We start from the raw sequence: 21,223 nt of genomic DNA, 5'->3' as shown, positions 1-21,223 counted from the left end.
TTCAAAGACTCATAGCTCGAAATGAGGAGTAGAAAGACAGCCAACAACTGATGAAGGGTCATTCTTTGTGTTACTTGTCCTGTTTTCCATTTTTTTGTCTCGTTGTTTGCATATTTAACCTGTTTGTTTTCATACTTCATGTTGTTTACACAGTTGGTGACGTCCTGTACCCATATATGCATATATATATATATATATATATATATATGTGTGTGTGTTTGTATGTATTTACTATTCTTTGCATTTTCTTGTCAGGCGGAACTGTCGTGGCAACCCCTTCTGTCTAAACGGCATCGGAGAAAGGGTGTGGCTCGGACAGATAGATGAGCGCAAATGGCATGATATCGAAGACCCAAACAATGAACGACGTCACCCGGTGGGTAGCACTTTCTACTTCTGAGTACATGAATGTATATGTGTGTGCAAATGTATGTATATATATATGTATGTATGTAAGTGTGTATGTTTGTTTAAAGGCACACAGTTCATCTGTTTGTGAGTATTGCATGTGTATACATGTATGTTTAGCTGCTGTTTAGTCCTAGGTCACTTACGATCGTGAGATTGTGAGTTCGATTCCTGGGCCGGGCTGCGTGTTGTGTTCTTGAGCAAGACACTTTATTTCACGTTGCTCCAGTTCACTCAGCTGTAGAAATGAGTTACAACATCACTGGTGCCAAGCTGTATCGGCCCTTTTGCCTTTCCCTTGGATAACATCAGTGGTGTGGAGAGGGGAGGCCAGTATGCATGGGCAACTGCTGGCCTTCCATAAACAACCTTGCCCGGACTTGTGCCTGGGAGGGTAACTTTCTAGGTGCAATCCCATGGTCATTCATGACCGAAGGGGGTCTCCTCCACAGCCCTACGTCAAGCTCTGATGGAGCACACTTACAATAAAAAACAAAGACATTCCACCTGTGACCATTCCTTATTTTGCTAGGTGGCAGTGGGTGGTGAATATGTGGATTATATTTTCCAATGTGTCCTCCATTCTCATAAGACTAGAGGCAAACCTTAAAGAAGATTTGGTTAATATTTCTTTCAAGTCATCTCCTTTGCCTCCCCTTTTTTCTTATTACCCCTCTGTACCCGACCAATGCTTCTTTTAGAAGCATACATATATTGAGTTCTACACAAGATTATTAATATTGCATTACCTAAGCAAAATATATCTGCTATATGTGTTTTTAAAACTATATGTTTACTATGGCCTTCCAGTAATGCATGCACAGTGACCTCCTTCTTGCTTGGTCCGTCCTGGAGGGAGGTCTCCATGACAAGAGGACAGTTTGTGGACATGCATGAAAGAATCATACTTTTGTTTTTAATTTCTACTTGGTAAACATTTATTTCTTTACTACCCACAAGGGGCTAAACATAGAGGGGACAAACAAGGACAGACAGAGGGATTAAGTCGATTACATCAACCCCAGTGCATAACTGGTACTTAATTTATCGACCCCGAAAGGATGAAGGCAAAGTCGACTTCGGCAGAATTTGAACTCAGAACGTAACGACAGACAAAAAACGGCTACGCATTTCGCCCGGCGTGCTAACGTTTCTGCCAGCTCGCCGCCTTTACCTACTTGGTAAACATTGTTTATTAAGAACTTGTGTGTGTGTGTGTGTATATATATATATATATATATAGGAGTGGCTGTGTGGTAAGTAGCTTGCTTACAAACCACATAGTTCCGGGTTCTGTCCCACTGCGTGGCACCTTGGGCAAGTGTTTTCTACTGTAGCCTAGGGCCGACCAAAGCCTTGTGAGTGGATTTGGTAGACGGAAACTGAAAGAAGCCCGTCGTATATATGTATATATATATATATGTATGTGCGTGTTTGTGTGTCTGTGTTTGTCCCTCCAACATCACTTGACAACCGATGCTGGTGTGTTTATGTCCCCGTAACTTAGTGGTTCGGCAAAAAAGAGACCGATAAAATAAGTCCTAGGCTTACAAAGAATAAGTCCCAGGGTCGATTTGATCGACTAAAGGCGGTGCTCCAGCATGGCCACAGTCACATGACTGAAACAAGTAAAAGAGATAGAGTAAAGAGTATAATATATATATATATATATATATGTAGGTCCCGGGTTGAGTCGGGGTTAACCACAGTAAATAAGGTACTCAATACATAGCAGAGTAAATTAATTTATCTTATAGAAGGAGCTTCTACAGGACTAGAACTGTTTCATTCAAATGAAATCATCAGGAAGCTTGCTGTCAAAATAAGTTCTGGTATTTATACATTTAGGCAGATTTAGTATATATATATATACACGCACACACACACACACACACACACACACACATATATATGTAATTGTAAGATCCAAGGATCTAGGTGCAGGAAGTTCGTAAGCTTGGAGCAGTCCATAGAAGGGATAAAAAAACAACCTTCAGGAACAATAATAGTTTATTGGTGTAGGAGGTTGTAGTTTTTTCCCATACTGAAGTTCAATAAGCTGGAAAAAGTTATTTCATAGTTCATATTTTAGCAACTGGGTTTGCTATGTTTGCAAATAACAATCTAAATTGAGGGAATGGAGCAGGTAAAAATCCAGGCTACATATGTTTGCTAGCTAGCAGAACCTTGAAAGTAACTATTACTCAACGAGGGGCACTCAACCAGCTACTTATCAGACCGAATATACCTTAGTTAAATGAAGGCTATATTGTTACACTGACGTCAACATATACTCTTTTACTTGTTTCAGTCGTTTGACTGCGGCCATACTGGAGCACCACCTTTAATCGAGCAACTCGACCCTGGGACTTGTTCTTTGTAAGCCCAGTACATATTCTATCGGTCTCTTTTGCCGAACCGCTAAGTGACGGGGACATAAACACACCAGCATCGGTTGTCAAGCGATGTTGGATGGGACAAACACAGACACACAAACATACATACACGCACACATACATACATACATATATATATATATATATATATATATATATATATATATATATATATATATATATATATATATATATATATATACACTCACACACACACATATATACGACGGCCTTCTTTCAGTTTCCGTCTACCAAATCCACTCACAAGGCTTTGGTCGGCCTGAGGCTATAGTAGAAGACACTTGCCCAAGGTGCCACGCAGTGGGACTGAACCCGGAACCATGTGGTTGGTAAACAAGCTACTTACCATACAGCCACTCCTGCTATTAGAAGCTTCAACACAGAAGCTCTTTTGTTGACTGTATGATCAGTTTGTTTATTGTGTGTGCACGCGTGTGTGTGTGTGTGTGTGTGTGCAAACACAGTAAATTTATTTATTTTTTTTTTTTTGAAATTTCCTTTCAGGATTCTTTTGTCGGCCTCAAAAACCTTGGAGCAACGTGTTACGTCAATACATTCCTACAGGTGGGTCACTACGTGGATTTGATTGATATCAGCATGTGTCTTTGAATGTAGTGAGAGAGTGACAGGTGTACGTTGATTCCTGTGAGTGGGTCGCTACGTGGTCGAATCAATATCAGCATGTGCTTGTGAAGGCCGAGAGTGTGTCAAGTCTTCTGCAGCCATCATCGTCATTTAATATCCACTTTCCCATGCTTGCTTGGATCGGATGGAATTTGCGGCAGATAATCTCTGGCTGGAGGCCCTTCCTGTTGCCAACACTCACCTGCACAATCGACTATATGGCGCTGATAGGAGTTGCCTCCCTTAACACCAAGCATGCATATTTCATACACAGTCGATCATTTTTGTTTTTCTTTTTCAACTATTGTTGAGTGCCAAACAAATTTGCCAAACTCAATTTAGTTACCTCCCTTTACAGTCTATGCGTCACTGACACCAGCATCGGCCACTATGATTTCACTTTGTATGTGTATATATAAATATATATATATATATATATTACATATAAAACCCTTTTATATGTATGTAATGTAGTTTTTTCCGAAACTTCAGATTTTTAAATATGCTAGACCACTGGTTTTAAATTAAGATTCAATTCTTCACCCTTATTATTTTAAATTTATATATATATATACATACATACATACACATATACGTATATGTATACAAACACACATACACATATATATATATCTACATACATACACACACACATATATATACATATACATATGCAATGGACTTCTTTCAGTTTGCATCTCCCTAATCCACTCACAAATCTTTGGTTGGCCTGAGGCTATAGTAGAACCCGGAACCATGTGGTTGGGAAGCAAACTTCTTCCCACACAGCCACTCCTTCACCTACTTTTAATTGATTGCTATGCTCTGTGTTTTGTTAGCTATGGTTCCACAACCAACAAGTGAGAAAAGCTGTTTACCAGTGGAGGAGTCGTGAAGAACAACCCCCCAACAGTCCTACAGGTGAGATGGCCATATATTTATCACAGTGTGTGTGTGTGTGTTTGAGCATACATGCATGTGTCTGTGTGTGCTTTAGCCTACATGTAGGTGTGTGTGTGTGCATGAGTTTATGTATTCTTCTTCATCATCATTATCATCATCATTTAACATTGGTTTTTCCATGCTGACATGGATTGGCCGGTTTGACAGGAGCTGGTAAGTCCAGGGGCCACACCAGGCTCCGTTGTCTGTTCTGGTATGGTTTCTAAGGCTGGATGCCCTTTCTAACGCCAACCATTCCACAGAGTGTGCCGGGTGCTTTTAACATGGTACCAGAGTGTATGTGTTAATGCTTGTGTGTACTTAAGCATATATGTGAGTGTTTTTCAATGTGCATCTGTGTCCTTGTATAAGCATGTCTGAAGCGTGTTCAAGGGGGTGCTGTAAAGTTCCGGGTTTTAAGGGTATCACAAATGATAATAGATGACAGAAAGGGCCAGAGCAGAAACAGTTTGTTGCTGTAGAGGGAGTTACACAGTTACCACATTACCAAAGAGTGGGGTGAGGAGGGGGAGGGCTGACTGTGATGGAGCTGGAAAAACATAAAACCCGATTCCTAAAAAATCAGACGGAAAGGATTTCGTCTCTTCTAAATGTATTGAGGTCTTTCAACAATAACTTTTTTTGTTGTTGTTTTTGTATGTAAATTTATAATTTAACAACCCTAACATCACCCTTATATATGTATGTATATATAAATCAAACAAGTCCATTTTTTAAAGGTGTAGCGTTTGTAATAGTCTGAATAGAATTCACTTATCGGTTCCATTCTAGCAAAAACTGTCCGACGAACGGAAATGGGAAACTCAGGGTAACAGGTTTTGTTGAATTTTCTGCTGCTTTAAATAAAGCATATTACTCTACCACTGGTATTTGAGTACTCTTTTTTCCACCTTGTTTCACATTTATGTGTTTACTCCCGGTATAAATGTATATATAAATTTATATTTCTAGATTCTGATTGGACACCTTCAACAATTTGTGGTCATTTACAATTGATATTTGCCCTGTTACAGTTCAGTAAACAAAGGTCAGTCACTAGGTCAACTCCAAACCACTTGTTTCTCCCTTTTTTCTTTATTATAATTACTATTACTGCTGCTATTATTATTATTTCAACACACACACACACACACAGTCATCAACTCAAACACGGTATATAGACATAGAGTTTCATATATACAAATATGCATGTACACAATAACATTTTCAATTCCATATCTAAATATAATTTTTCTCGTCTAACCTCAGGTACATAGATCCCAGTAACTTCATCAAACATCTTGGTCTTAACACAGCTCAGCAACAGGTAAGTGCCAGGTGACTGTGTTCTTAATCGGCTAACCTGTATGAAACCATATATTCAGGTGTGTGATATTTTCACAAAGTTATTCTTACAGCAAGTGGAGGTGCATGGCCTAATGGTTAGAGCAGCAGACTCATGGTCAAGAGATCGTGGGTTCGAATCTTGGACCAGGTGATGTGTGTGTGTGTGTGTGTTTATGAGCGAAACACCTTAGCTCCATACATGGCCTAGTGCCAGGTATGTGCCAGGTAATTGTGTTCTTAATCAGCTAACCTGTATGAAACCATATATTCAGGTGTGTGATATTTTCACAAAGTTATTCTTACAGCAAGTGGAGGCACATGGCCTAATGGTTAAAGCAGCGGACTCATGGTCAAGAGATCGTGGGTTCGAATCTTGGACCAGGTGATGTGTGTGTGTGTGTGTGTGTGTTTATGAGCGAAACACCTAAGCTCCATACGGCTCCAGCAGAAGGTAATGGTGAACTTCTGCTGACTCTTTTGCCACAACTTTCTCTCACTCTTTGCTCCTGCATCTAGCAGCTCACCTGCGATGGACTGGCACCCCATCCAGGTGAGGAACCTATATGCCAATGAAACTAGGAAACTGGCCCGTTTGAACCAGGTATGGCTCAAGAAGGAACAAACAACATTCTTACAGTAAGACGTGTGTTTGTAATGAGGCAGTGAGCAGATTGAATTGTTCCTGTGCCAGGCAAAATGCTTAGCAGCACTTTCTCCATCTTTACACACTGGGTTCAAATTTTGCAGTGGTCAACTTTACCTTTCGTTCTTTCAGGGTCAGTGAAATAAGTACCAGTTGAACATTGGAGTTGATGGCTGAAATTGCTGGCTTTGTGCCAAAATTTAAAACCAGTCTGTGTGTATGTGTTACGGAGATGTACTTGCATAGCAAGTGATTTGATCTGAGATTGTGTGCTGAAACGAAAACAATTGCAGCGTGGAAGGTGTTTGTAAGCCATTTAAGAAACACACAAAAGCCGTTCGATTCACTTCAACATTTAAGTTTAATTTGTCAAAATATTTTCGTCGCTTTAAGACCGCGACCTGTTCACTGACAAAAATCCGTGCTGCATATGTGATATCCGTGTGTATGTGATATTGAGCAAAAATCTCACACGGTGCTGCACGTGATGGTTTAGTTAAAGACTTCTCACAACTGTGTGTGGATGTGGGAAACACTTTTAACAAAGCCCTCTCACAGCAGCATCTTTGTTGTAGTTTGACACAAATCTCTTACAGCAAACTGTCTGATGTTTAGTAAAGATCTCACAGCTCTCTGTTTATGAGTGTGCATCATCATCATCATTTAGCATCCACTTTCCATGCTAGCATGGGTTGGACGGTTCAACTGGGGTCTGGGAAGCCAGAAGGCTGCACCAGGCCCAGTCTGATCTGGCAATGTTTCTACGGCTGGATGCCCTTCCTAACGCCAACCACTCCGTGAGTCTAGTGCGTGCTTTTTACGTGCCAGACGGGGCTGGCAAACAGCCACGATCGGATGGTGCTTTTTACGTGCCACCAGAAACGAGGGCCAGGCGAGGCTGGCAATGGCCACGATCGGATGGTGCTTTTTACGTGCCACTGGCACGGGGGCCAGACGAGGCTGGCAATGGCCATGTTCGGATGGTTTTTAGAAAAGCCCTTTCACAGAGGTGGGTATGTGTTTAGGCCAGTGCTCTGCAACTGGTATTTCATTGCGCACAGGTGTGCCACAGTGTAACGTGAAAATAATTTTTTATCCCCCAATATGTTTAGTTATATTTTTAGCTCAGGTGTGCTGCTGAATTTTGAAAATATAAGTGTACCGCAAGTGAAAAAGTGTTGTGGAGCACTGGTTTAGACTGAAGGCACATGGCTTAGTGGTCAGGGGTAATTGGCTCATGATCATAAGGTCACGAGTTCAATTTCCAGCTGTGCATTGTGTTCTTGAGCAAGACACTTTATTTCACATTGCTCCAGTCCACTCAGATGGCAAAAATGAGCAGTACCTGTAATTCACTGGGCCAGCCTTGTCACATTCTGTGTCAGTGAATCTTCCTGAGAACTACATTAAGGGTACACATATCTCTAGACTACTCAGCCGCTTGCACATTAATTTCATGAGCCAGGCTGTTCCATTGATCGGCTCAACTGGAACACTGTTTGTCTTAGCTGATGCAGTATGCATTTATACATGCGTGGTTTTAATTTTTTGTTAGCATAGATTTTTGCCAGTGTGTTTTGAGTTTTGAAAGGACTCGTATGAATTTCTCGAAAAGACTCAGTGTTGTGTAATGCTTCAGCAACGCTGTATAAGTTTGAGATTTCGTTACTGCATGATTTTGTAATACCAACAGCAGTGTAGTGTAGTGTGCAAGGATTAAATAATGCAAGTGTGAGTCTGTGTGCTATATAAGATAACAGTATGTATGACCACAAAGCAGTGCCTAAGATAGCAAGGCAGCATATAAAACAGCAAAGCAATATGTAACACCACCCAGCTGGCAGAATCGTTAGCATGCTGGGCGAAATGCTTAGTGGTATTTCGTCTGCTAATGCGGTGAGCTGGCAGAAACGTTAGCACGCTGGGCGAAATGCTTCGCGGTATTTTGTCTGCCGCTACATTCTGAGTTCAAATTGTGCTGAGGTAGGCTTTGCCTTTCATCCTTTCGGGGTCGATTAAATAAGTACCAGTTACGTACAGGGGTCGATATAATCAACTTAATCCATTTGTCTGTCCTTGTTTGTCCTCTGTGTTTAGCCCTTTGTGGGTAGTAAAGAAATAGGTATTTCGTCTGCCGCTACGTTCTGAGTTCAAATTGCGCTGAGGTAGACTTTGCCTTTCATCTTTTTGGGGTTGATTAAATAAGTACCAGTTACGCACTGGGGTCGATATAATCGACTTAATCCATTTGTCTGTCCTTGTTTGTCCTCTGTGTTTTTTTTTTGTGGGTAGTAAAGAAATAGGTATTTCGTCTGCTACGTTCTGAGTTCAAATTGCGCTGAGGTAGACTTTGCCTTTCATCTTTTCGGGGTTGATTAAATAAGTACCAGTTAGGTACTGGGGATAATGTAATTGATTAATTCCTTTGTCTGTCCTTGTTTGTCCCCTCTATATTTAGCTCCTGTAGGCAATAAAAAAATAAATATGTAACACCACCAGTCTCTATTTGACTATGATTAACTACTTTGAGGTTGTGCATTACCCATTGATTCCATTTCTTCTTATCTGTCTGTGTGTCTGTACAGGATGCCCAAGAGTTCTCCAAGTTGTTCCTGTCTCTGTTGGAGGAAACACTAATGCAGAGTGACAATCCCAACATCAAGAACGTCATAGAAGAGCAGTTCTCTGGAGAGTATGCCTACATCACTTGGTAAGTCTTTTCTATTGGTCAGTTACCTACCGTGTGGTGGTGTTGTGGGTAGCAAGGCAATATGTAACACCACCCAGCTGGCAGAAACGTTAGCATGCCGGGCGAAATGCGTAGCCATATTTCGTCTGCCGCTACATTCTGAGTTCAAATTCCGCTGAGGTCGACTTTGCCTTTCATCCTTTCGGGGTCAATTAAATAAGTACCAGTTACGCACTGGGGTCGATATAATCGGCTTAATCCGTTTGTCTGTCCTTGTTTGTCCTCTCTGTGTTTAGCCCTTTGTGGTTAGTAAAGAAATAGGTATTTCGTCTGCCGCTACGTTCTGAGTTCAAATTCCGCCGAGGTCGACTTTGCCTTTCATCCATTTCCAGGTCGATTAAATAAGTACCAGTTACGCACTGGGGTCGATATAATCGGCTTAATCTGTTTGTCTGTCCTTGTTTGTCCTCTCTGTGTTTAGCCCTTTGTGGTTAGTAAAGAAATAGGTGTTGGGGGTAGCATTACTGTGGTTTGGAGTGATGACGGTCAGTATAAGGCATGTGATGGTTTAGTAAAGACCTCTTTGTAGCATTGCTTGGGATTATTTAGCAAAAGCTTGCAATGGCGTGTATATGATAGTTTGATAAAAATCTCTCACAGCAATGTGTCTGATGTTCGACCCTTTAGCATTCATGCCAGGCCATATTTGGCCTAAATATTCCATTTGTTTTGTGTTCAAACTGACCAGATCCAGCTTCTTGCACTTACCCCACAATACCATTTTAAAAGTAAAACAGTCATCATCATCATCATCATTTAGTGTCTGCTTTCCATGCTAGCATGGGTTGGACGGTTCAACTGGGGTCTGTGAAGCTGGAAGGCTTCGTCAAGCCCAGTCAGATCTGGCAGTGTTTTTACGGCTGGATGCCCTTCCTAACGCCAACCACTCTGTGAGTGTAGTGGGTGTTTTTTACGTGCCACCTGCACAGGTGCCAGACAGTCATATCATCAAAATCTTGAAGCTACGAAATAATGCTTGATTAACTTGAAACAATGTGAATAAATAAGCATTACATTTGACAGAGTAATCTGAATGCTAAAGGGTTTAACTGGCCATATCTGGCATCTCACACCTACCTGACAATGTCATTCTAAAAACAAACAATCACATAATTTAAATCTCAAAGTTACATGATTATAAAGGATTAATTCAAAATAGTGTGAATAAATAAACATTATATTTGACAGGGTAATCAAAATGCTAAAGCAGTGCTTTTCAACCTTTTTGCTGGAGCAGAACCCCAAGGAAACATTCCACTAGCTCAAGGAACCCCTGTGCAATAATTTAATAGTCTTATGCACACATCTGCACAGGAGATTTAAAAATTACTGCCGATTTTAGCAGTTTTGTAACTTCTTGCGGAACCCCTGGACTGTACTGGCGGAACCCTGGTTGAAAACCACTGCTAAAGGGTTTAACTAGCCAGATCTCATCTTTCACACCAACCCTACAGCATCATTCTAAAAATTAAATTACTGCAATAAAACTGATTTTGCCTTTGCTGGTGCCGCTCTGTGGAGTGGTTGGTGTTAGGAAGGGCTGTAAAAACAGACAAGTGATTGTGGTTTACACATCTCATAAAACATATGCATACGCTTGTACTTTGAGTAGGTCTATATGTTATAACTGGTTAATATTAAAGAATAAAAATATTAAATCTTAGAGTGAGTTATAAACAGTAGCTGCAACACATTGTGACGTATATTTGCCATTTAAATATGGCTAACCCCTAAGTGTGGATGCTACTGTAGTTTGTAGCCCCAGGAGGACACCTCCTCCAGCTGGCTTTAGACACACTTTCTGTGCCCTATCAGTATTTCTGTAGTTTGTAGCCCCAGGAGGACACCTCTTCCAGCTGGCTTTAGACACACTTTCTGTGCCCTATCAGTGTGTCTAAAGCCAGCTGGAGGAGGTGTCCTCCTGGGGCTACAAACTACAGAAATACTGATAGGGCACAGAAAGTGTGTCTAAAGCCAGCTGGAGGAGGTGTCCTCCTGGGGCTACAAACTACAGAAATACTGATAGGGCACAGAAAGTGTGTCTAAAGCCAGCTGGAGGAGGTGTCCTCCTGGGGCTACAAACTACAGTAGCATCCACCCTTAGGGGTTAGCCATATTTAAATGGCAAATGTACGTCACGAATAAAAATATTGTAAGTTGGAATCAGAGTCGGTATAGTTTTACTGACTCCGACTCCAGCTACCCCTTAATTGTTTCTGATGCCAACTCCTCGACTCTGACTCCACAGCCCTGATTAGGAAGGGCATTCAGCTGTAGAAAACCAAACCAAGCCAAACCAGACTGGAACCTGGTGCCGCTCTCTGGGTTACCATCCCCAGTCGAACTGACTAACTCGTACCAGCATGGAAAATGGACATCAAATGATGTTGATGATGGTGGTGATGGTGAACTGGCAGAATCATTAGCATAGAAACGCTTACTGGTATTTGTTCCGACATCTTTAGATTTTTTTTTTTGTTCAAATCCCATTGAGGTTAACTTTGCTTTTCACCTGTGGTGGTGGTGGGGGGGAGGGCATAAAATAATGTAGCAGTCAAGTATGGGGTCAGTGTAATTCACTTGCTTCCTCCCCTTCAAAATTACTGGCCTTGTGCCAAAATTAGAAAGAATTCTATAGCACATCAGTGGTGGTGGTCATGGCCATTATGAATATAGTAGTGTTATATAGTACTGTGGTGGAGGTAGTAGCTCTGTGTGTATGGTAAAGTAGTGGTGGTGATGATGGTGGGTGGAATATCATCTTCTTTGTCTTTCTGTCCTTTCCCATCCTCCCTCCTTCCCTCTTACTCCAATCTCTCTCTCCTCACCTTTCCTTCCCTCTCTCTCCTCCCCTCACTTTCACTTTCCCTATCTTTCCTTCCTTCCCTCCATCTCCTCCTCTCTCTCACTGCATCTGTTGCTCTACCTCACCCTGCTTCTCATCTCTTTCAGCTGTAGCCAGTGTGTCGGAAAGTCTAAAACGCCGTCCAAGTTCTACGAGCTGGACCTCAACATCCGTGGCAGCAAGACCTTGCACGATTGCTTGGCAGAGTTTTTACACGTAAGTCTGCATTTTGATGAAGAGTAGGGCAGTTGCAATATTGGACTTGTGAAGTCACCACATGTTAGAACTTTGTTTCCTAGTCACTGTGTTAGATACACACCTCTTTTCTCCTGTTCACAAGGCTCACATGGAGAAACATACCGTAAATCCTTGAGTATAGTCCGCTCTTGAGTATAATATGCAGGGGATTTTTAGGGGGCTGTACCCCTGAAAAACCTAAACCTTGTGTTTAATACGCATCCCTTCTCTAACTTGAGTCAAGGAGGTCTATATAACGTCCTTGGTTTGTAAAAATGTATATGGTAACGTCCTTTATTATTATTGTATATATAACATAATGCAAACATGTAGCTTTTTTGTGCATTTTGTTTGCAGAAAATAAAGAAATAACAGTAATAACGTTTAATAAATGTTGCTTACTGCAAGTTATGGATGATTCTTTTATGACTTCATTGCTTTCAGGCTTAGCTTAAGGTATTTTCACGCCTGACATCAGAAAATGCGTCTGAATAAACATTGCCGGACAGCAAATAGAGACTCGGACATTGCTTAGAAAATAATTTTCATTTTTAACCTTGTATATAGTACGTACCAGGGATTTTGACCTTTAAATTTTGGGGAAAAAATGCGGATTATACTCGAGGATTTACGGTAACTCATAGAGGATCATCAAAAGAAACACCTGTCAATACTCGTTTTTTTTTTTGCCTTTCATCTTCTTCCAGGTTTAATTAAAGTACCAGTTATGCTCTGGGGTTATCTCTGTTATATCCCTTGCTTTATAAATTTATATCTCTTGACGTGCCAATCTCTAACTGTGGAGGGAACCTGTGGAAGAGGTAGACCCAGGAAGACGTGGGACAAGGTGGTGGAATGTGATCTTCAGATGTTGAGTCTCACAGAGGGGATGACAAATGATTGAGACTTTTGGTGATTTACTGTGCTTGAGAAGGCACGTCAAGCTAAGTGAAATTGTAGTTGTGGCGAGTGCCTGTGAGAGGCACCTGTGCCAGTGACATGTGATTGGCACCTGTGCCAGTGACATGTAAAAAGCACCATATCAGTGACACACACACACACAATGTTTACACTGCTCTCTCTTTACTTGTTTCAGTCATTTGACTGCGGCCATGCTGGAGCACCGCCTTTAGTCGAGCAAATCGACCCCGGGACTTATTCTTTGTAAGCCCAGTACTTATTCTATCGGTCTCTTTTGCCGAACCGCTAAGTGACGGGGACGTAAACACACCAGCATCGGTTGTCAAGCAATGCTAGGGGAACAAACACACACACATATACATATATACGACAGGCTTCTTTCAGTTTCCGTCTACCAAATCCACTCACAAGGCATTGGTTGACCCGGGGCTATAGCAGAAGACACTTGCCCAAGATGCCACGCAGTGGGACTGAACCCGGAACCATGTGGTTGGTTAGCAAGCTACTTACCACACAGCCACTCCTGCATGTATTTCCTGTTGCTTTTGTTAAGACAATAAGATTATGGTTTGAGGAAGATTTGGCTACTGTTTCTAGCAGTTCGTGTGATCACATAAAGACTTCCTTGTGGACTCCTTCTTGTTATTGCTGTTAATGTTGCTTTCTTTTTTTTATTAATTCTGGTTGTTGCAGGAAGAGAAACTGGAGGGTGATAACAAATACATGTGTTCGCATTGCAAAACCAAACAGAATGCCATTCGTACCATCCAACTGCAGAAGTTACCCCCAGTTCTGAATCTACAGTTGCTTCGGTTTGTTTTCGACAAGTATGTAATCCCTTTTAGTTTTTCCTGCATACTCTCTCTCTCTTTACTCTTTTACTTGTTTCAGTCATATTTGACTGCGGCCATGCTGGAGCACCGCCTTTAGTCGAGCAAATCGACCCCCGGGACTTATTCTTTTGTAAGCCCAGTACTTATTCTATCGGTCTCTTTTGCCGAACCGCTTAGTGACGGGGACGTAAACACACCAGCATCGGTTGTCAAGCAACACACACACACACACACACATATATATATAGAATGGTTGTATACTGTCAATCTAACAAGAACGTGACAGTAGGGGGTACACCACCGCTGTATAGCCCTAGGAAGCTTCGAACGCCTCCTGATGGCTTTGACACATTTTTCCCTGTGTCCTTATATAGGGAAAAAATGTGTCAAAGCCATCAGGAGGCGTTCGATGCTTCCTAGGGCTATACAGCGGTGGTGTACCCCCTACTGTCACGTTCTTGTTAGATTGACAGTATACAACCATTCTATCGACCCACCACCGTACATGTCTCTACGAGAGATTTAGAAATTCAATATTTCTTATATATATATATATATATATATATATATATATATACGACAGGCTTCTTTCAGTTTCCATCTACCAAATCCACTGACAAGGCATTGGTCAGCCCGGGGCTATAGCAGAAGACACTTGCCCAAGATGCCACGCAGTGGGACTGAACCCGGAACCATGTGGTTGGTAAGCAAGCTACTTACCACACAGCCACTCCTGCGCCTCCTGCATGGGGTTTTTTTTTTCCACAAAAATACTATGTATCAAGTACCAGTGCCCCCACCACATAGCTACCATTTCCTTGAATTCATCTGAAACCCCCTACATCAGGTATACTCTTACTCTCTTTTACTCTTTTATTTGTTTCTGTCATTTGACTTTGGCCATGCTGGAGCACCGCCTGTAGTCGAGCAAATCGACCCCGGGACTTATTCTTTGTAAGCCTAGTACTTATTCTATCGGTCACTTTTGCCGAACCGCTAAGTTACGGGGATGTAAACACACCAGCATCGGTTGTCAAGCGATGTTGGGGGGACAAACACAGACACACAAACATATACACACACATACATATATATATATATATATATATATATATATATATATATATATATATATATACACATGACAGGCTTCTTTCAGTTTCCGTCTACTAAATCCACTCACAAGGCTTTGGTCGGCCTGAGGCTATAGAAAAGAATAAGTCCCGGGGTCGAGTTGCTCGATTAAAGGCGATGCTCCAGCATGGCCGCAGTCAAATGAATGAAACAAGTAAAAGAGTATATGAGGTCTATAGTAGCTGAGTGGGTAGAGCACCAAATTGTTGTGTGCCATGCTGTAATTTTCAGGAACTTGTTTTTCTTTTGAAACAATATAAAAGACTTTATTTTCATCCGACGGAAATTCTGCTGCTTCATCCATCCAAGCAGAAAAAATCTGAATTTGTTTGTGTTTTTGTATTTTGCAGACAAAATGGTCAGAAGAAGAAGCTAAATAACTACATCCAGTTCCCAGAGGTGCTTGATATGACGGAATATTTGAAAGATTCCGGTAAGGTTAATATCTTCCTTGGTTCATTCTTTTACTTTGCTGTCCCAAACCTTCACTGTAGTACAGTGTAGTGTCATACTACACCGCACTTTATACAATTCATTGTCACTCCGTCAATTACAATAATGGGAGTTCCAGTTGATCCAATCGACAGAACAGCCTGTTTGTGAAATTAATGTGTGAGTGGCTGAGTATTCCACAGACACATACCATTAACGTGGTTCTCAGTGAGACTCAGTGTGACACAGAGCGTGACAGGGCTGTCCCTTTGAGTTGCAGGTACCACTCATTTTTGCCAGTTGATTGGACTGGAGCAATATGAAATAAAGTGTCTTGCTCAAGAACACAACGTGCAGTCAGGAATTGAACCCATGACTTTACAATCGTAAACTGAATACCTTTAATCACTAAGCCATACACCTGCATTACATCACACCGAATGACACTACAACACGTACAACAAAAGGAGGAATTCCAACCATGTTTCATGGTTCGCTACCTCAACAGCTTCTTTATAAGATCCAATGGCTAAAGACAACATCAGGAAGAGCCATGTCTAGTTTCAGCCCCTACTCCTCTACTGTTTTTGACATGGCAGAGCTCTGCCTCACGGAAGTGTCTTCAGCTCTCGTGTTGAGTGCGTTTTTTTCTTCCTCCTTTGTTCTTTGGTTTCTTCGTTGCAGCGTCAACAAATGTCAGCAGGTGACTGACCATCGTGTCAAATTTCCCTTTAAATAGTCGCTGGTAGGCTCCAGCAGCCAGCATCCGCTAACTGCCATATGACACTATCTAAGCTTCAACTGACCACTGGCCTGCGCTCTCTCTATACCTACCTTCCAACAGCGTCATGTTATTTCAGTTCCAGCAGCCAGAGCCGACAAGCTGTCTGGTGGTACAAGCCTTCGAACCATTGGGGAGGAGGGCACACAGTCAACAAGATCGCTCCTATGTATAACAACAGGCCATGTCATACAGTATGCATACCTTTCCTTCACTGGACTCTTAACTCTGCTTGCGAAGACCTGTTGAGGCAAGTGAAATTGAAATCAAATTCGATGACTGGCATCTGTGCTAGTGGAGCGCTAAGAGCACCATCCGAACATGATCGTTGCCAGAGCAGCTAACTGGCTTCTGTTACTGTGGCACGTAAAAAACACCATTCGAGCATGATCGTTACCAGCAGCACCTTACTGGCACTGGTACCGGTGGCTCGTGAAAAAACATTCGAGCAAGGTCATTGCCAGTGCTGCTGGACTGGCTCCTGTGCAGTAGTACGTAAAAAAACACCATTTGAGCTTGGCTGTTGCCAGTACCGCCTGACTGGCCCTCGTGCCGGTGGCATATAAAAGCACCCACTACACTCTCGGAGTGGTTGGCGTTAGGAAGGGCATCCAGCTGTAGAAACTCTGCCAGATCAGATTGGAGCCTGGTGCAGCCATCTGGTTCGCCAGTCCTCAGTCAAATTGTCCAACCCATGCCAGTATGGAAAGTGGACGTTAAACGATGATGATGATGATGATGACTGTACTGTACTGTACTATTCTAAACACCACAGAACATCAGTGCTGGTCATATTACATTACACCCCATTAAGCAGGCTATTCCTCTGTATACTACATCACAGCAAGTTGTTTTACTTTATATATATATATATATATCACACTGTATGGTACACACTATTTATCATGCTACATCACAGCAATTGTACACCATACCATGCCACACTGTACCATACTATTTTTTTTTCTCCAGAGCCTTAGTACTCATAAGGCCAGTTAATCTGATCTCCTTAGTGTGTAAGTGACCAAGGCCACAACATTCCCCACTAAACAGGATATCAATCTGTTGTAGGGTTGAAGGCCAGCAAATTTTCAAGGGGAGAAGACAAGTTGATTGATTACATTGACCCCCGCTCCCCATACTTGATTGGTTCTTTATTATATCAACCCCTAAGGAGATGGATGAATGGAAGGAAGGCAAAAAATGACCTTGACGAAATTTCAACTCAGAATATAAACAGTTGGAAGAAATACTGCTAAGCATTTTTGTCTAAGGCCCTAACAATTCTGTCAGTTTTCCACCTTATACTTAGCTATCATCGTCATCATCAACATTTTCCATGCTGGCATGGGTTGGACGGCTTGACAGGAATTGGCAAGGCTGGGGGCTACACCTGGCTTGGTTTCAACAGCTAGATGCCCTTCCTAATGGGCCCTTCCTTACAGACTATACTGGGTGCTTTTTTACATGTCACCAGACTGCACATCAATGCTTTTTATGTGACACCTTGGTTTTAGGATCTCTGTTCTGTTGTGGTGGGCAGGTTTTCTCAAGTACCTCTGTCATTACCTTCATAAGGTTCAGTGTTTAGAGATTGGCCTTCAGTACTTCTTTCCTCAGCAGAAGACTGCACCAGGCTTCGCTGTCTGTTTTCCTCCCTATTTCACTCAGATGACCCCTCCTTGTCGTTTGATGTTTAAAATTGCCTGAGGTGCTGCACGGTGGGACTGAACCTGAAACCACGTGGTTGCAAAGCGAACTTCTTAACCACACAACCATGCCTGCATCTGTTATTTTATTTTTTTTTTCATTTCTTTTTCTTGAATTCTTTTCTAATTCCAATCCCTTCTGTTGTGTCCTGTCATGTTTAGGGGCAGATGGGTCGAAGCCTGTTGTGTATGATTTAAGTGCCGTACTCATTCACCGTGGCATCAGTGCCTATAGTGGCCACTATATTGCTCACATCAAGGACCGGACAAGCCAGGCTTGGTATAAATTCAATGATGAAGAGACGGAGCGTATGCAAGGCCGGAACCTTCATCTTGGCAATGAGGAGGAGGTTCACATCCAAGGTAAGCGAATGTTGGTCATCTTCCTCAATTCCTGCACATCTTCAGAGACTCATCTCCTCTCTTTCTCTTTTTCTACACACACACAGACACACACAGACACACAAACACACACACACATTTCCTTTCAGATATGCATTCTATAATTTTACACATACACTGTCTCTTTACACACGTACACACACACACACATTCTCTCTCTCTCTTTTTTAACACACACACTCTCTTTTTAACACACACACACACGTTCTCTTTTTCCAATCACATTTTCCTATTTCACACACACACACACACACTCACTCTCTCTCACATATGCATTCTCTTCTTTCAGACGAACTCTCTCTCACTCTCTTTACTCATATAGACATACTTTTTTCACACACACACACTCTCTCTCTCAAATTCTTTTTTTCTCATTCAAACACATCATTCTTTCACACACACAGTCTCTCTCTCTCTCTCTCTCTCAGATTCTTTTTTTCTCATTCAAACACATCGTTCTTTCACACACACACAGACTTTCTCTTTCTCTCTCTCTCTCTCTCTGTATCTTTCTCTCACACACACATATATGTGCACTATCAAAAACACAGTGACTCTTATATGGTGCATTGAATACGATGACAATGATGATCTCACACACACACACACACTTATATATTTTCTTTTTTCTGTTCCAGAAAGTAGCAGTTCCACCAATAAATCTAAAGCTCCACGATTAACCAAGGGCTACCACTCGTCTCGGAATGCTTATATGTTGGTGTATATAAAACGGTTGTCTGAAGACAAGACAGGTAGAGATCATTCTTGCTTTCCTTATTTTGATTCACTTCTCTTTTGCTGTAGCCGTAATGGAGCTCTCAGAGAACTGAATTAAGGTGTTAGGCTGTCAGTGGAATTTCAACCGTGTTTCGTGGTCTGCTACCACAACAGCTCCTTTATAGGATCCAGTTAGCTCAAGACATCATCAGGAGGAACCACGTCCAGTTTTGGCCCCTACTCCTCTACTGTTTTGATGTGGCGAGGCCCTCCCTGAGGTGTCTTCAGCTCTGGTGTTGGGTGCATGTCTTCTTTCTTCTGTTCTCTGGCCTCAACGAGTCAATGACTGTCAGCAGGCGACTGACTGTCTTGTCAAATTTTTTCCCTTAAATACCTGCTGCTAGGCTCCAGCAGGCAGCCCCAGCAAGTTGTCACGTGAGAACTGAATCAGGGTGTTAGGCTGTCAGTGATCTGTATCTATGGGATAACAGAACTGCTACTGATCTGAGGCTATGGGGCTTTTAGCTGTTGGTGTCCTGAGTCTGTAAGGTATGGAGGTGCTGAAGACCCAAATATGTAGCATACATCATCATTACTTAACATCGATTCGACTGAGGACTGGCGAACCAGATGGCTGCACCAGGCTCCAATCTGATCTGGCAGAGTTTCTACAGCTGGATGCCCTTCCTAACACCAACCACTCTGAGAGTGTAGTGGGTGCTTTTATGTGCCACCAGCACGAGGGCCAGTCAGGCGGTACTGGCAGTGGCCACACTCAGATGGTGTTTTTACGTGCCACCTGCACAAGAGCCAGTCCAGCGGCACTGGCAACGCCCTCGCTCGAATGTTGTTTTTCACATACCACTAGCACAAGTGCCAGTAAGGTGACGCTGGTAATGATCACACTCAAATGGTGCTTTTTACGTGCCTTTGAATTACATATATATGGGTCTTAATCCATCCCTGCTTCATAGATATGTTTATATGAAATCACATAATGGGTTGTGAATGATGTTACTGGCACATCAGTCTTGGAGAAGAATTCCTCCCCAAGACTCTTTTAACAGCAGCATGTCCAGATGCACTCAAATGTGTTAAATATGGTTTTACATGAATCAACACTGCTTCATCATCATCATCATCATTTAGCGTCCGCTTTCCATGCTAGCATGGGTTGGACGGTTCAATTGGGGTCTGTGAGGCCAGAAGGCTGCACCAGGCCCAGTCTGATCTGGCAATGTTTCTACGGCTGGATGCTCTTCCTAACGCCAACCACTCCGTGAGTGTAGTGGGTGCTTTTTACGTGGCACAGGTACCAGACAGGGCTGGCAAACAGCCACGGTCGGATGGTGCTTTTAACGTGCCACCAGCACGGGGGCCAGGCGAGGCTGGCAACGGCCACGATCGGATGGTGGTTTTACGTGTCACCGGCACGGGGGCCAGGCGAGGCTGGCTGCTTCATGCAACATTATTTATATAACTTTTTTTTAATTTAATTTCCTTTCAAAATATCTCCACTCTAAGCACAAATACACTCACTCTTTTTGTTTTCTGTTTCTTCTTCCATCAGCCAATAGCTCAGAGTCTGAGAAAGTCAGTGAAGAACTACTGCCCAAACATGTACGAGACTATGTTTTGATGGACAACAAACGGTTTGAGAATTGGATCCAGGAATTGCTAAATATGAGGGTGAGAGATTATTATTTTCTTTTTCTTTCTTTTACTTGTTTCAGTCATTTGACTGCGGCCATGCTGGAGCATCGCCTTTAGTCGAGCAACTCGACCCCGGGACTTATTCTTTGTAAACCTAGTACTTATTCTATCGGTCTCTTTTGCCGAACTGCTAAGTAACGGGGACATAAACACACCAGCATCGGTTGTCAAGCAATGCTAGGGGGACAAACACACACACACACATATATATATAAATATATACATATATACGACGGGCTTCTTTCAGTTTCCGTCTACCAAATCCACTCACAAGGCTTTGGTCAGCCCGAGGCTATAGTAGAAGACGCTTGCCCAAGGTGCCACGCAGTGGGACTGAACCCGGAACCATGTGGTTGGTAAGCAAGCTAC

The 21,223-nt window shown here is 42.3% G+C and overlaps 1 protein-coding gene across 1 annotated transcript in view; it reads left to right on the top strand.

The window, feature by feature from the left end:
- LOC115224469 (ubiquitin carboxyl-terminal hydrolase 48-like) overlaps nt 1–21,223 on the top strand; it is a 52,612-nt gene that overhangs the window by 7,989 nt on the left and 23,400 nt on the right. The window contains exons 3-14 of the mRNA XM_029795379.2: nt 256–376; nt 3,330–3,389; nt 4,289–4,370; nt 5,364–5,439; nt 5,661–5,718; nt 8,967–9,091; nt 12,083–12,191; nt 13,827–13,960; nt 15,451–15,533; nt 18,185–18,385; nt 19,063–19,176; nt 20,712–20,830. Coding sequence (XP_029651239.1) covers nt 256–376; nt 3,330–3,389; nt 4,289–4,370; nt 5,364–5,439; nt 5,661–5,718; nt 8,967–9,091; nt 12,083–12,191; nt 13,827–13,960; nt 15,451–15,533; nt 18,185–18,385; nt 19,063–19,176; nt 20,712–20,830 — 1,282 coding nt within the window. The remainder of the gene's footprint in view (nt 1–255; nt 377–3,329; nt 3,390–4,288; nt 4,371–5,363; nt 5,440–5,660; nt 5,719–8,966; nt 9,092–12,082; nt 12,192–13,826; nt 13,961–15,450; nt 15,534–18,184; nt 18,386–19,062; nt 19,177–20,711; nt 20,831–21,223) is intronic.

Source organism: Octopus sinensis, linkage group LG25, assembly GCF_006345805.1.
Source record: "Octopus sinensis linkage group LG25, ASM634580v1, whole genome shotgun sequence".
NCBI classification, from domain to species: domain Eukaryota; kingdom Metazoa; phylum Mollusca; class Cephalopoda; order Octopoda; family Octopodidae; genus Octopus; species Octopus sinensis.
This window is presented reverse-complemented; position numbering and strand designations above follow the sequence as displayed.